General features: G+C 39.5%; 1 protein-coding gene across 2 annotated transcripts in view; it reads left to right on the top strand.

Annotated features, from left to right (window-relative positions):
- TLK1 (tousled like kinase 1) overlaps positions 1-8,285 on the top strand; it is a 137,796-nt gene extending 129,511 nt beyond the window's left edge. For both annotated transcript variants that reach the window (XM_002923909.4, XM_034654726.1), the window contains 3 exons: positions 673-784; positions 1,698-1,805; positions 6,511-8,285. In XM_002923909.4, the coding sequence (XP_002923955.2) occupies positions 673-784; positions 1,698-1,805; positions 6,511-6,687 (397 nt within the window). In that variant the 3' untranslated portion in view covers positions 6,688-8,285. The remainder of the gene's footprint in view (positions 1-672; positions 785-1,697; positions 1,806-6,510) is intronic.
- Positions 8,286-16,182: the final 7,897 nt, after the last annotated feature.

The following is a 16,182-nucleotide window of genomic DNA, read 5'->3' as shown; positions in this document are numbered from 1 at the left end:
GCCTAGAGGGAACAGAGGTTTATGGAGGTTCAGTCGGTCTTAATGAAGAAAAAAGATGCTCACCAAATGAATTTGGAGTGGTTAGGGAAGGCATTAGAGATTGTCCTATTAAGAAGCATGCTGGGGTAGTAGGGGTGGGCAGGGGAGCAGTGTGGGGAACCAAATGAATTGTCTGCCTAGCCAGTTGCTTTTAGATAGGATGGGTCTGTGTTACAAACAAGAGCTCTGAGGTCTGACCTTGGCAGTGCGCGATGTGCAGTTTTTTAAACAGAAGAACCAGCTGGTCAGATAGGTGTTTCAGGAAGAGAATTGCCTACAGTTTGAACACAGGTAAAAGGGCATGGGAGAGCATTTATTATTGCGTACTCAAATTAGAACATTATAATTTCTACTGATAATACATGTGTATTACCTACCGAAATGAAAAATAATGTTAGTATATATAATATACATAATATGTATGTATTGCATACTTTATCACGAAGTTGTATGTTTTGGCTCTAGAGTGAAGTGATACAAAGATGTAAATGCTGCGGAAATTTGATTTTCATTCATGAAAGTCCTAAGGTTTTGTGTATGAGTATTCTGAGTGTTCTAAAGGTACTTTTAGAAGGCTTACATTACAGATTATTAATAGTGTCCTTTCCTCTTTTCTACCCCAAAAAACTGTAGGTACTTACCTCCTGAGTGTTTTGTAGTTGGAAAAGAACCACCAAAGATTTCCAACAAGGTTGATGTGTGGTCAGTTGGCGTCATTTTCTTTCAGTGTCTTTATGGTAGAAAGGTAAGTTAAAGCACGCAAGATTCTGCTGTGTGGAGAGAAGTTTGAATTTTCCCTCTTAAATGTAAAGTTTAATTAACTTGTCATCAGTGTAGCTCCTTCTTAGGAAAGCCAGGCCTTTGTTTCTTGCTAAAATTTCCATGGATCAGATTATTTTAATGTCACAGCAGCTTTCTTGATCTGCTTTTTGTCCTGCCCTCCTTTTTTTTTTTTTTTAAGTAAAAGAAGAAACTCCCTTTTAATAGTGCTGACATTTTCTGCTTTTAGGGATGCTTGAGCCAAAACACTCCATTCTCTATAATTGCTCACATTGTCTCCCCCACTCCTACCTCACCCCTCACACGTACTCAGTTTGGCCTGGGCATAGTGTCCCCTTGTGCTTCCTCAGGGAAGCTCCATCAAACTTAATCTGAATTCTTGCCAAACCTCTCTTTATTTTGAAGTCAGAGCTACAAGCTGCCATAGATCCTTTCCAACCCCTTCATCAGTGCGGAGAGGGGGGTTAAGGGACTTCTATGGAAAGTCACTGCAAGTTAGGAACAGGAGTGGACCGTGTTCAAAGTATTTTATTTTTGGAATTTTCATAAATTTCACAGACGTTTCCACTGCTTCTTTATTCCTATATTTTAAACAAAATAAATTTTTCAATTTTTTAAATATTTTTTATCTTAATTATCTTGTAATAGTATTATTTTCTATGCTTATTCACCATGTTTTAGCTATGTTGAGGATTGATTAGATGGGTTTACTCAGCCTTTTATCAGTTATAACCTTGTTTCTACGAGAATGCATCCCAAGTTCCAAATAACTAAGAAGATTTTTTAGAACACAGATCATTTATATTTTGGGGGTTCGCTGATAATTACTGTTTAAATATTTTGTGAAAAAATTCTAAACTTTTTTTTTTTTTTTAAAGCCGTTTGGTCACAATCAATCGCAACAAGACATTCTTCAAGAAAATACAATATTAAAAGCCACAGAAGTCCAGTTCCCCGTAAAACCAGTTGTAAGCAGTGAAGCAAAGGTATTAAATTTATGTAAATAGGTTTTGTGAAGTAAATTTCATTTCATAAATTATGCTTAAACTAAGTACAGTTGACTTTTGAGTCACATGGGTTTGAACTGCACAGATCCATTATTGTGGATATATATTTTTTAATAGTACAGTACTGTAAATGTATTTTCTCTTAAGATTTTAACATTTTCTTTTCTCTAGCTTACTTTATTAAAAGAGTACAGTATATAATATGGATAACATACAAAATATATATTACTTGACTGTTTATGCTGTCAGTAAGTCTTCCAGTCAGCAATAGGCCATTCATAGTTATGTTTTTGGGCAGCCAGAAGTTCTATTTGGATTTTCAACTGCACCCCTAACCCTCACATTGTTCAAGGGTCAGCTGTACTTATTAGTAAGTAAAGTAAAAAGGATTGCTGCCACAATAAAATCTGTCCATTAGGTCTTTGTTTTTCATAGTTTTCTTCTTCTAAAGAAAGACCCAAATACAGTCCCTGATTCTTTGAGCACATCAGTTTGCTTTGAAAATTGGGGGGGGAATAAAAAAATCACAAGAACTTTATGTTTTATATATCAGCTTATGTTAATAGGGAGATATTTAAGTATACAAGAAGTAATAAAGTAGTAATAATAACTACCATTTATTTAGTGATTATGTGCCAAGCATTGTGTTGATACTTTATCCTTTAAAAACCTTTTGAGGTATAGATCAGTATCTTCATTATTCCCATTTTATAGGGAAGCCAGCTAAGCCATAGAGGAATTACCTTGTCCAGAATCATATGAGCTAGTAAATAGCGAAACTATGGCCCAAAGTATTCACTTCTGCTAGACTCCAGAATTCACTGTTGACCTTATGCTGTCCCACAGTAGCTCTTGAGAAAGCTTGACCTCTTCATCACCTCTGCTTCCATGTAGCAGTCCGCGAATCAGCAACAGATGGCTTCCCGTAGTTCTAATCCGTCTAGTAACATAGAATAGCATTTGTAATTAATAGCAAAATGTTTGTGATGCTTCATATCTTTCTACTTTCATCCTATTGGCCTCTCACATTTGTATTTTCACTCTTGCCTTGTTACACTCATCACAAAGCTCATTTCTCTGTGATCCCTGTTGGAATCTTCTCTTTTTTTAAACCCTATGAAATTCCTAAGAAAACACATGAAGTTCCCATTCTTTTCTGGTATGAATAAACAGACATTATATAGTTTCTATATTTTTAGAATGTAGATAAGCACTGCTAGATATTGCCAGAGATTGAGGTCATAGTGACCTTCAGAATTGAAAACGTACTGGTTTTTGTGAATCGCAAAAAGTCCAGTATTTCATTTTGCCTTAATTGGCTTTAGCAAGTTATCTGGATGACTTTTACAAGCTAATTCATTATGCTTCAGAATAAGAACATCACATATTTTTCATAAGGTAAATATGGCTCTTTAAAAAGAACTTGACAATGCTAGCATCTAAATTTTGCCTGCCTTTTCTGTCTGCAGCATCAGTGGGAACAGAAACTAACTAAATTAACCGACAGAAATGACCAGGAATGAGTATAGTGCCAAAAAGAAGTCCCATTTAGCCATCTCTGGTTCTAGCCTCAGGCTCTTCATAGGCATCACAATCACAGATCTGGGAGGTGGAGGGGCACATTGTTTTTTGGGTTTTTTTCCCCCAAACCTCATCCTTACAGAATACACCTTTACCAAGTACCTCCACTGACCTGTGTGGGCATCTTAAGTACAAAGCCTAAACCTCGTTGTCAGCAGCTTTTTATCTTCTCAAACTCTGCCTTTAACATATCCTTCACTCTTGATTTTTTTTCTCCATCTTAAGTTTCAAAGACCACTGTGAAAACGATTAAGACCTAAGGATTCAGAAAAATTTTTGATAAATATTGGTAAGCTAACCAAAGGAAAAGGGTAAGAAAACCTAGGTTTATTTTTAGAGAAAAAATTACTTATAATGAATGACATTATGTATAGAAAACCCTAAAGACTGCATCCAAAAGAACTAAAAAACAAATTCAGTAAAGCCGCAGGATACAAACATCTGTTACATTTCTATATACTAATAAACTATCAGAAACTAAAATAGTCCTATTTACAGTTGCATCAAAAAGAATAAAATACCTAGGAATAAATTTAACCAAGGAGGTGAAAGATGTGTACTCTGAAAACTAAACAACTTCGATGAAAGGAATTGAAGACACTGCAAATAAATGGAAAGATATTCCTTGCTCATGAATCAGAAGAATATTAAAAAGTCTAAACTACCCAAAGCAATCTAAAAATTTGAATGCACTTCCTATCAAAATTCTAGTGGCATTTTTCACAAAAATGGATCACCCAATCCTAAAATTTGTATGAAACCACCAAAGCCTCTGAATAGCCAAAGCAGTCTTGAGAAAGAAGAACAAAGCTGGAGGCATCAGACTCCTTGATTTTGAACTATATTTCAAAGCTCTAGCAACCAAACAGTTGATACTGTATGTTATAACCAACAGTTTTTTGCAACCAACAGGATGATATTGGCATAAAAACAGACAAATCAGTGGAACAGAATAGGGAACCCAGAAATAAACCCATGCATAGATGGTTGATTAATTTACAACAAAAAAGCCAAGATTATAGAGTAGGGAAAAAGGACAGTCTCTTAATAAATGATGTTGGGAAAACTGGACCACTGTCTTAAACCATGCACAAAAATAAACTCAAAATGGATGAAAGTCTTGAATATAAGACCTGAAGCCAATAAACTGGAAGATGATGTAGCCATTAATCTCCTTGACATCAGTCTTGGTGAGGATTTGTTGATCTGACACCAAAAGCAAAAAAAAGACAGAGGACTACATCAAATGAAAAACCACCTGCACAGCAAAAGAAACCATCAAAAAAAAAAAATATTTGCAAATCATAACTGATAAGGGGTCAATATTTAAAATCTATGAAGAGCTTGTACAACAGCATAGCAGAAAAACAAGGGGCACCTGGGTAGCTCAATTGGTTAAGCGTCCGACTCTTGGTCTCAGCTCCAGTCCTCATCCTCAGGGTCATTAGTTCAAGCCTCACATTGGGCTCCATACTGGGCATGGAGCCTACTAAAAAAAAAAAAAAAAAAAAATTGAGCAGAGTATCTGAATAGACACTTCTCCAAAGAAGATACATGGCCAACAGGTACATGAAAAGGTGCTCATTGTCATTAATTAGGGAAATGCAAATCAAAACCACAGTGAGGGGGCACCATGGCTGGCTCAGTTGGTAGAGCACACAACTCGAAGTCTCAAGGTTGTCAGTTTAAGCCCCATGTTAGGTGTGGAGCCTACTTTAAAAACATAAAAACCGCAGTGCAGTATTACCTCATACCTGTTAGAATGGCTATTAAAAAAAAAAGATAAGAAATAAGTGTTGGCAAGGATGTGGAGAACAGAGCACTGTTGCATTCATCAGTGGATGAATGGCTCGAGAAAATGTGTATATGTACAATGGAATATAATTCAGCCATGAGAAAGGAGGATATCTTGCCGGTTGCAACAACGTGGATAGACCTTGATGAGCACATTACGCTAAGTGACATAAGTCAGAGAAAGATACCATATGATCTCATTTATATGTAGAATCTTACTAAAAAACAAAAACCCAAGTTCATGAATACAGAGAACAGACTGGTGGGAGGCAGGGAGTGGGAGATGAGTGAAATGGACAAAGAGGGTCAAAGGTGCAAGCTTCCAGTTATAAAATAAGTCCTAGGAATTTAATGTACAGTATGGTGACTATAATTAGTAATACTATGTATTTGAAAGTTGCTATAAGAATAGATCTTAAAATTTATCAAAAGAAAAAAATTTTCTAACAGTGATAGTAGATACTGACTAGTCTTATTGTGCTGATCACTTTGCAATAAACAAATATCGATTAAGTTATACACCTAAAATTAACAATGTCAGTTATACTTCAGTTTTTAGAAATAATTGCCATGTCATCCAGCAAGTCCAGGGATCAGATTTTTATGTGCCATTGCTCACAGCAGCATTATTCATAATAGCCAGAAGGTGGAAAAAATGCAAATGTCAATCAATAGATAAATGGATAAACAAAATGTGGTATATCATGAAATGGAATATTATTCAGCCTTAGAAACGAAATTCTGATCATTCAGCTACGTGGATGACTCTTAAACATTGTGCTAAGTGAAATGCGTCATACACAAAAGGACAAATACTGTATGATTCCACTCACAGAATAGTGGTTACCAAGTGCTGGGGGAAAGATGAGTGAGGAGTTGTTTAATTGGTACAAAATTTCAGCTTTTGTTTTGGATATTGGATAAGTTTTGGATGATAAAAATGATCTGGAGATGGATAATCGAGGTTTCACAACAACGTGAATGTACTTAAAATGTCACTGAATTGTACACTCAAAAAGAAGTAAAATGCTAATTTTTGTTCTTGGAATAAAATTTTTTAAAGATGAGGTGTACCTTTCCTTAATGCACCTTAAATGGTAGCAGTAATCATTTAGACTATAAAGTGAACAACTAAGGGCTGTGAGTTGAGTTGAATTTGAAGAACTTTATTGCTACGGAATTTTAAGATTTGAATGCCAATGAAGTGAAATATACTTATCTTAAATGTGTTCATCCTTCTGTAGGAGTCAGCTGACTGATGTTTAGAAGGGGCAAAAATTTTAACTTCTGAACTTCTCTTTTTTTTAAGGCCTTTATAAGACGCTGTCTGGCCTACCGAAAAGAAGATCGGTTTGATGTGCACCAACTGGCAAATGACCCGTACCTTCTCCCACATATGAGAAGATCAAATTCTTCAGGAAACTTACACATGGCTGGGCTTACAGCATCCCCTACTCCCCCTTCTTCAAGCATAATTACTTACTGATTTTCCTCCAAAATTGGCATGATATCTTTGAATTGCTTCCAGATACACACTTGAGTTTGAGAGCGTTTGATTTTCTGTTGTTTTCTTTTTCACACAGGACATGGTTGAGAACTATTTGTGAACTGAAGTTCTTCATAGTGTCATTTGTATGGGAGTGGATCATGGACAATGAATAAAATGTACACTTTGACTAGAACCTTGAGCAGTGAAGGATGACTGCCTGTTGCACAGAAACAGGAATACCATGTTACAAAAAATTGGGGGAACACTGTAAATAACGTTTATAATACTTAAATACATTTGGTTGTTACTAGAGAGTTCTAATATGAAGGGTAGTTTTTCATTATTTAAAAACACATGGAAAAAATATTTCTAACACAAGAACTATAGTGCCTGGATACATTCTTCAGCATTCAGCAGTTAATCTGCTGAAACCAAAGTAAGAACTGAATGACAGTGACATTTGTGTTTTATAGTAGAATGTGAGAGTTAGAATCTTTGGACTTTGGACAAAGTTAGACTTTGTCACTTGCCTATTCTGGCTTTTACCAGGTTGTACCTCGAAACCACGTATCTGGGGTTTTTTTTGTTGTTGGGTTTTTTTTTTCCCCCACTAGTCATGTTAACCAGGAGAGCTGTTGTTTCTAGATACTTTACACCTTTGAAAAAAGGAGCTGCTTGTCAGTTGAATTCACTAAATATCTCTGGTGTTTTCAACATGTTTGAATTAGATATTTTCTTCCCTTTGTTACCAGGCCTTGTTCATAAACAAGTGACAGTATGTAGCCAAATGCAGATCAGACCAGTTCTATGCAGGATAATGATAAATTCCCTTCTAGCTCTATTGTAAATTGTTGTACAGATGTTGTATTTCAATTACCAAGTTTCAGCAGCTTATTCTTGTACAAATGTTTAAAAATATGGCTTTTCTAATTGGATATTGTATTTTTTTTAAGTCTTCTTGAAGGCGCTTTAATTGCTGCTAAATGATGTTGCTTCTTTGCTAAAAAAATTTAATGACCTCCTTAAAGGTGCAAGTTGACTGTACATCATAGAGAGATATTAAAGGCTGGCATTCGTTAACAATCAAGGCATGTAAAAATGATCCATCTTGGACATGTAGGGTTCACTCAATCAGATTCTTGGGTTCTAGAGCTGTGGAGCACATAGATAACTAGATTTATCAGTTGTTCATGTTTATTCTACATTTCTAGAAGGTTCTTATCAGAAAGGTAAGATGATGGTCCCATAAATAAGTTTCTTGTGGTTTGTACAGATTTGTTAAAATGTGAACATTTTCTAACTGCCTTGTATGGTAGAAACCATTATTTTTCAGGATGTTATATTTTACTCCTGTAATTATTTGTCACATTCATAATGCTGATACTTACATGTAAGTTGTCCATTTTGCCGAAAAAGGAGGTGATAACCACAGATTCTCCTTAATATTGTACAGTTAAACTGTGGCTCTTATTTCTCATGTTGCAAGCCATTTTGTTTTTCATTGTACATATAGACACATTGTCTCTTTAAGATGCTGCTGAAATTGTAGAGAATGTAGCCAAAAACAGTAATAAACAATGACAATTAAAATTTAAGGACTATGAAAATTGCATTTCAAGAGAGCTTTGAAGATTTAGGATATCAATTGACTTGGCTCCTTAAGAATCAACTCCATAAATTCTTGAAGTATACTTCAAGACAGGTATCTAGTGCTTCAAGCTATTAAAGTAAACCTAAGAGTCATTATCAATTCTAATCCTGGGTAAGTAACACAGCACAGTGAGGAGTGGCCTCAGGGCTGTACCTACTCCTCTGTGGATTAAGGTAGAAATCCTATTTTTCAAAAATACTGATATGGTAATGAAATATTAGCATTAATTGAGTGCTTTAGGTGCTGCTTACAAATTTTTCAGTTTTGTTGAGTTTTCATCTTTCTAAATCATTAAGTACTGTGTTCCTATAAGTAATTGTCATTTAAAGTCCTGAACTAAAAGAAAATGCTCGGTTTTTAATATTTCAGTCAGATACTAAGTGGACATGTACATCTAACACTAGGTGGAGTAAGTGGTGTCGACTAAATCACTGTTATGTACTCTTTTCAAATGAATGAAAATGACTGCTAGTGTGGAAATGCAGGAAAACAAGCCGCAACATGAAACATAAACTCCTTAGTCTGAGTTTAGGCAGTCTTTAGAATCAAAGATGTAGAGGAGATAAATCCAAAATACACCTGTGTTTTTCCCTGCACATGCTACAGATTTTGGGTCATAGGTCACTAACCCAACAGGTACAAGATGGCTAATTGAGCCAAATTGAATCATTTACTGTTCTTCACATGGGAAATTGGGGTCTATTGCTGAATCATTTCAGTCACTGGCTATCTTTGGCTCTCTTTTGAAGCTTACATTGGTTTTGGTCTCCTGAATTCTGTCCTCAGAATTAAAGCAGGTCTTCTTTCCTTAAGACATGAGCCAAGGGTCTCCCTTGAGGAGTCAGCACTGATGCAAGGTAGAATACACAGTTTTTGCATATATTTAAACATCTTTCTTTGATGTGAATTAGCTGAAGTGTATGCATGTTGAGAGGAAGTGTAGACACCACCCTAATAATTTGGAAAAACAAAAATCAAAAATCGACTCAACTCACAAAGAAAGAGTCGGGTTTATTGGTTATAAGGTTATTTATCCTTACTGCCTGCCATCCCCTCTGCTAACAAAACTCTTTCAGCTTAAACGGTACATAAAATGTGAACACATATTCTACAAATACATTACATGAAGCCAAAATGATGGAGAGTTCAGCAAAACATTTAAAGAGTATAATGTTCGTTTTGCTGTTCATTACTTAAGTACAATGTCGACTGACATCAGATGTTACTAGCTATGTTTTAGTGCTAATGTAGACAGAAGTCCTTTTAGCTTAAGAATTTAATTACAGTGCTGTTGGAAATGTGAAAAAGTTAGCCTTATACCTGGATACCGACAGGTCTTTCTCCAATCCCACTTTAAATTTTGACATGTTATCTCATCATTAAGTACAGCTGAACTTAAATGTTCTGAAGGCTTCATCTAATTCAAAAAGTGCTTCAGCAGCTAATTTTTAAGACTGAGCTGGGAAGATGGTGTTATACAAAGATTCTGAATTCGTCCCCCGCCCTAAGCATACCAAGTCTGCTGCTACATATGGACAATTCCCTTCGGGAAAAGATCTGGAAACTAGATGAGCTACAACAAAAGATATAAGGGACCACATCGTAACAGGTAGGAGAGGCAGAGACAGTCTCGAAAGGAAAGAAATGGAAGAAAGTAAAGGAAAAGGGAAAGGAAGGAAGAAAGGAAAGAAAAGAAAGAAAAAGAAAATCCCCAGCGTCGCAACACAATAGGGAGAGAGCTCATTAGAGCAGTGCTCCCTCAGGAGAAATAGAGGGTTGGTGTCCAACATTGGGCACTCCAGACCCTGGGGTCTGCATCGGAGAGACAAGCCGCCAGAACATTTGGCCTGGAAAACCAACAGGGCTGACTTGTAGGAGGTGCCAAAGTGCTACAGGAAGCAGAATCACTGCTTAGAGGGTGTGCATGTAATTTGGCTCACCCTGAGACCCATTGAAAAAAGAGCAGCTTGAAAAGCACTTAGCAGTAACCCACAAGCAAAAAGGATATCACAGGTGCAGAGGTCTTCCCTGAGGAACAAGTGGTTCAAGCCCATTGGGCATGCCTTCCCTGTCTTTGGAATCTGCAGGAAGATAATCCCCCATAATGTCTGACTTTGAAGATCAGCTGGATTTAACTGGGAGAACTGTAGGAAACCACGTTTCTGCTCTTAAAGGGCCAGTGCACCATAACAGTCCAAGACCCAGCACAGAAGCAACATTTGAAAAGCACCTGGGTTAAGAGGGGTTCTGTGGTATGATGGTTAGCAGTCTGGACTCTGAAAAGCACCTCGTTATACATGAAGGAGATGACTGACTAATTTTAAGGCAAGTGACAGAGGGACATAGATCCGTAGGAACTTCCTCTGGAAAGGGCAGCACTGATGAGCACAACTTTTCTTGCCCTCCTTCAGCCTTGCTAGCCTGGTGCTGGCAGGTGCCACTTGTGACACTTCATTTACACTGCTAGTGCCACTTACCCAATCCTGGCATTCCCCTGTAGATCTGACCCACCCGGCCCAGCCCACCTCTCCCAAGGCACCCTGCCAGAGTAGCTGTCACCTCACCACAGCTGGTAGCAAGCCTTGGTCATCTTCCAAGACTGAAATCAGGAAGACAAAATGAGAACAGGCTAATTACTAGGATATTGAATCAGCAATCAAAAACCTCCCAACAAACAGAAGTCCAGGACCAGACAGCTTCAGAGGTGAATTCTACCAAACATTTGAGAAAGAGTTAATACCCATCCTTCTCAAACTATTGCAAAAATCAGAAGAGGGAGATAACATTCAGATAGGTTCTGTGAGCCCAGCATTACCATGATATCAAAAGAAGAAAAACTACAAAAAAGAAAATTATAGACCAATATTCCTGATAAACACAATTGTAACATTCACAATAAAATACTAGTAAGTTTGTCTCAACAATAAATTAAAAGGATCATTCACCACAATCAAGTGGGATTTATTCCAGGGATGCAAGTATGGTTCAATGTCCACCAATCGATCAATGTGATATACTACATTAACAAAATGAAGGATAAAAATCATTTGATTATCTCAATAGATGCAGGAAAAGCATTTGACAAAATTCAACATCCATTCATGATAAAACCTCTCAGCAAAGTGGGTATAGACAGAACATATCTTAATAAAAGCCGTATATATAAAAACCCATAGCTAACATCATACGCAATAGCTAAAAGTTGAAAGACCCAGAAAAAGACAAGGATGTCCACTCTCACCACATTCATTCAACGTAGTATTGGAAGTCCCAGTCAAAATAAATCAGACAAGAAAAATAAAAGATATCCAAATTGGTAAGGAAGAAGTTAAACTGTCACTACTTGAAGATGGATGATAGTATATATACAAAACTCTAAACACTCCACCAAAAACTACTAGAATAGGGGTGCCTGAGTGGCTCAGTCGTTAAGCATCTGCCTTCGGCTCGGGGCGTGATACCGGAGTTCTGGGATCAAGCCCCACGTCAGGCTCTTCCGCTGGGAGCCTGCTTCTTTCTCTCCCACTCCCCCTGCTTGTGTTCCCTCTCTTGCTGGCTGTCTCTCTCTCTGTTAAATAAATAAATAAAATCTTTAAAAAAAAAAAAGCTACTAGAATAAATGTATTCAGTAAAGTTGCAGGATACAAAATTAATACACAAAAATTGCTTATGTTTCTATACACTAATAACTAGCAAAAAGAAATTTAAAAAAACAGTTTCACTTACAATTGTATCAAAAAGAATAAAATGCATAGGAATAAATTTAACCAAGGAGGTGAAAGACATGTACTCTGAAAACTAATAGATACTGATAAACTGAAGACGACACAAATGGGAAAATAGCCCGTGCCCATGGACTGGAAGATTTAATATTGTTAAAGTGTCCACACTACCCAAAGCAACCTACAGATTCAATGCAATCCCTATCAAAATGCCAATAGATTCTTAACAGAACTAGAATAACTAAACCGATCTTTAGAAAAAAAGCTGCAGATACCACATCCCCAGATTTCAAACTATACTACAAAGCAATTCTAATCAAAACGGTGTGGTACTGGCCCCCCAAAGAGCATACAGATCAACAGGACTGAGTAGGGAGCACAGAAATAAAGCCACACTTACATGTTCAATTAATCTACAACGAAAGAGGCAAGAATATACAACAGGGAAAAGACATTCTCTTCAGTGAATGGTATTGGGAAAACTGGCCAGCTACATGCAAAAGAATGAAACTCTACCACTTTCTCACACCACATATAAAAATAATAGGGGACACCTGGGTGGCTCAGTGGGCTAAGCCTTTGGCTCAGGTCATGATCCCAGGGTTCTGGGATCGAGCCCCACATTGGGCTCCCTGCTCAGCAGGGAGCCTGCTTCTCCCTCTGCCTTCCACTCTCCCTGCTTGTGCTCTCTCTCTCTGACAAATAAATAATCTTAAAAAAAAAAATCTCAAGATGGATTAAAGACCTGGAATTATGGTCCAAGAAGGCCATTTGGAAGACTGAATTTACGTCTTCCATGGACACAGCAGATCTGTATGTATAAGTAGTTTCTCCTAAGAACCGAGGGCTGACTGAGCAGCAGCTGCACAGCAAAAGATAGACACCATGGAGAACAGCAAGAGAGATGGAGACTTGGGGACAAAACCCCCACCCCCAACACTGCAAACTGTAGCGGGGAGGCATGGTACTGGGGGACTAAGCCGATTCACCTCAGGGCACCAAAAAAAAAAAAAAAAAAAAGTGGTTTAAAAGAGCAGCTAGGATATAAGAGATCCAGCCCTCAACTCCACAAAATAGTGCAAGAGCCACTGGAACTTTCTCCAGAGGGACTGGCAAGTGCCACGGTTTACATCCCCCCTCCTCTACTTGCTAGCACAGAGGGGAGCAGGGCCCACACCATAGCTGGTCTGCTGTCTCAAAGCCTTGGGCCCCTAGCCCACACCAGCCCCAGATGTCCTGGGGGCACAGGAAAAAAAAAATCCATGGCTTAAAAGAGAAAATAGGGTATATAGGAACTAACCCTAGAACCCTGCCAAACGGCAGGGGAGCTGCTGGAACACTCTCTGGGTTGCAGGTGCTAGTGGGCACCACTGTTTATATCATCACCTTGACAGCATGGACAAAGGTGAGTTCCTGGTGCCCTGGCCATCCTAATGCCCCTAGCCCACACCAGTACTAGCCCCCACACCAAGGTGGCCCGGCACAACACACAGCAGGACACCCCCAGCCAGCGCTCACCACACTCCCACCTGCTGTGCCAAGGTGACACAGGCGCGAAGCACTGTGAAATACTCCAGCTGGCAGCACTTTGGCACCAGAGCACTTGCGAGGCGCCCCCTACTCAGAGCCCTCTGCCAACTCCTGACTCACGGCTGCTTTGGCTCTAGCCGCCCTGCCAGGACACCCTTTGTGCACTGTATCCTGGAACCATCCTGGCCCACGCCCATCCCAGGTATGGCTATCCTACCAGGCACGCTCTGTGCAGAGAGCCCACGACTCCCCTGGCCCACAGCCATGTCAGCTCCAGCCAGCTCATCAGGGCAGCCCCCGTGCAGAGTGCCCCCGGAACCCCAACCCACAGCTCCAACCAGCCAGCCTAGAATGTCGCCAGGCACACAGGCAACCCAGGGGACAACCACGCAAGACCCTCCCTTCAAGTTTAGGAGAAGTAGCTGTCCTACGTGATTCAAGGCAACGAGCACAGACAGTGAAGCAAAACCGGGAGACAGAGGAATGAGTTCCAGATGAAAAAAGACAAACTTCAGAAAAAGAACAAAATGAAATTAAGACAAGCAGTATGTCTGATAGCGAATTTAAAGAAATGATCAAAAAGATGCTCAGTGGACTGGAGAGAAGAGTGCAGGAGCTCAGTGAGAGTGTCCACAAAGAGAAAATGTAAAAAGAACCAGAGTTAAAGAATACAACTGAAAGGAACACATGATAAAGAATCAACAGACTAATGGATGCAGAAGGACCATGTGGAAAACAGGGTAAAGGGAAGCACCCAAGCTGAAAACAAAAGAACTAAGTTTTATTTTTTAAATTTTGTCGAAAGATTTTATTTATTTTAAAGAGAGCATGAGCAGGGGGAGGGACAGAGAGAAAGGGAGAGAATCTCAAGCAGACTGTGCTGACTGCAGAGGAGATGAATATTAACATGACAGTCGTCATGTCACAAAGTATATGTACATCAAATCACCACGCTCTACACTTGAAATATATACAATTTTGTCATTTATACCTCAGTAAAGCTGGAGAGGGGCGCCCGGGTGGCTCAGTCAGTTAAGCGTCTGCCTTCAGCTCAGGTCATGATCTCAGGGTCCTGGGATCGACCCCCACATTGGGCTCCCTTCCCGGCAGGGAGCCTGCTTCTCCCTCTCCATCCCTCCCATCCTGCTCATGCTTGCTCTCGAGAGCTCTCGCTCTCAAATAAATAGAACAAACAACAAAAAAAAAATAAAGCTGGAGAAAAAGAATGTATCCTTCTCTTACAACTTTGTGTTCAAGAGACTTTAAAATCCCCAACACGCTCTTCTCACTAACCTTTCAAGTGACAAAAGTAATAGCAGGGCAAAGTCTTCGATTAATTTACAGTGGAATATCTAAGAAAAATTACATTTGATTTCCACAGGTTTTGGCATAACCTTTTCAGATTTATAAAGTTATTTAGTGAGATACTTAATTACCTAAACAGAAAAGCAATTGTATTATATTGGGGTATTTGAAAGGTTTTGCTTTACCACTAGGGATCCATGACCCACTTGAGTAAAAATACAGGTAGTGCTCTCCAGTTCTGAATGGAGTCTGTAAAATGCCATTGGAAATCCCTATTTCTTTAATCTGTGAGTACCAAATTCCGGTTTAAAACAACATTGTTCTGGGGCAGCTGGCTGGCTCAGTTCTTACAGCATCGGACTCTTGATCTCGGGGTCGTGAGTTCAAGCCCCACACTGGGTGTTGAGAGTACTAACTTGAATGAATGAAGGAATTAGTGAATAAATAAATGTTTAAAAACAAAAAGCCCAAAAACACATTGTTCTTCCTTTCCAACCAGGACCCAGCAGCATGGCTCCTGCAGAGGGGGGTGGCGAGAAGAAGGGCCATTCTGCCAGCGGTGAGGGAGTAACCAGAGAACACACCAGCAACAGTGACAAGTGCATCCATGGGGTGGATTTCAAGAAGCATGCCCCTTGGGCCCACAAAGGAATCGTAAAATTTGCCATGAAAGAGACGGGAACTCCAGTTGTATGCATTGACTCCAGGATCAACAAAGCTTTCTGGGCCAAAGGAATAAGGAATGTTTCATACCGTACCCATGTGCAATTTTCCAGAAAACATAACCAGACCCCCTGACCCCAGGGGCCAGGGTCCCACAGAACTGTAACCGATGGAGAAAGAGCTCTTAAATGGCTGCCAGCTTGAGGGCACAGGACAAGAGGCAACAGTCCAGGGATCCCAGTCTTTCCGGGAAACAGGCCATTAGCTCATGGACGCCGTGCAGGCTGTGGGACAGGCTTTGACCTCAGCACACATCTAAGGGCTGCAGTCCCTTCTCGTGACCTGCGAGGGTGAGTGCCAGGATGCCCGCCCTCTGCCGCACTCTAGAGGTCACTATCTCCTGGAGAGGAGTTCACACTTACCTGGGCGCCCAGTTTTTGTGGCTGCTACCCAGGGGAGAACACTTGATCCCCTGGCTTCAGTGGCCAGGAGGGCTACATCCCTAGGCCCCACAGGACTATAGTATTTGGAGAGACAGTTCTTGGCTGGCTACTGCCCTCAAGGTATGGCTTCTGTGAAAAAGGCCTATTTGCTTTTCCACGAGCTGCAGTCGGAGGGTGG

Source organism: Ailuropoda melanoleuca, chromosome 2, assembly GCF_002007445.2.
Source record: "Ailuropoda melanoleuca isolate Jingjing chromosome 2, ASM200744v2, whole genome shotgun sequence".
Lineage (NCBI taxonomy): Eukaryota > Metazoa > Chordata > Mammalia > Carnivora > Ursidae > Ailuropoda > Ailuropoda melanoleuca.
This window is presented reverse-complemented; position numbering and strand designations above follow the sequence as displayed.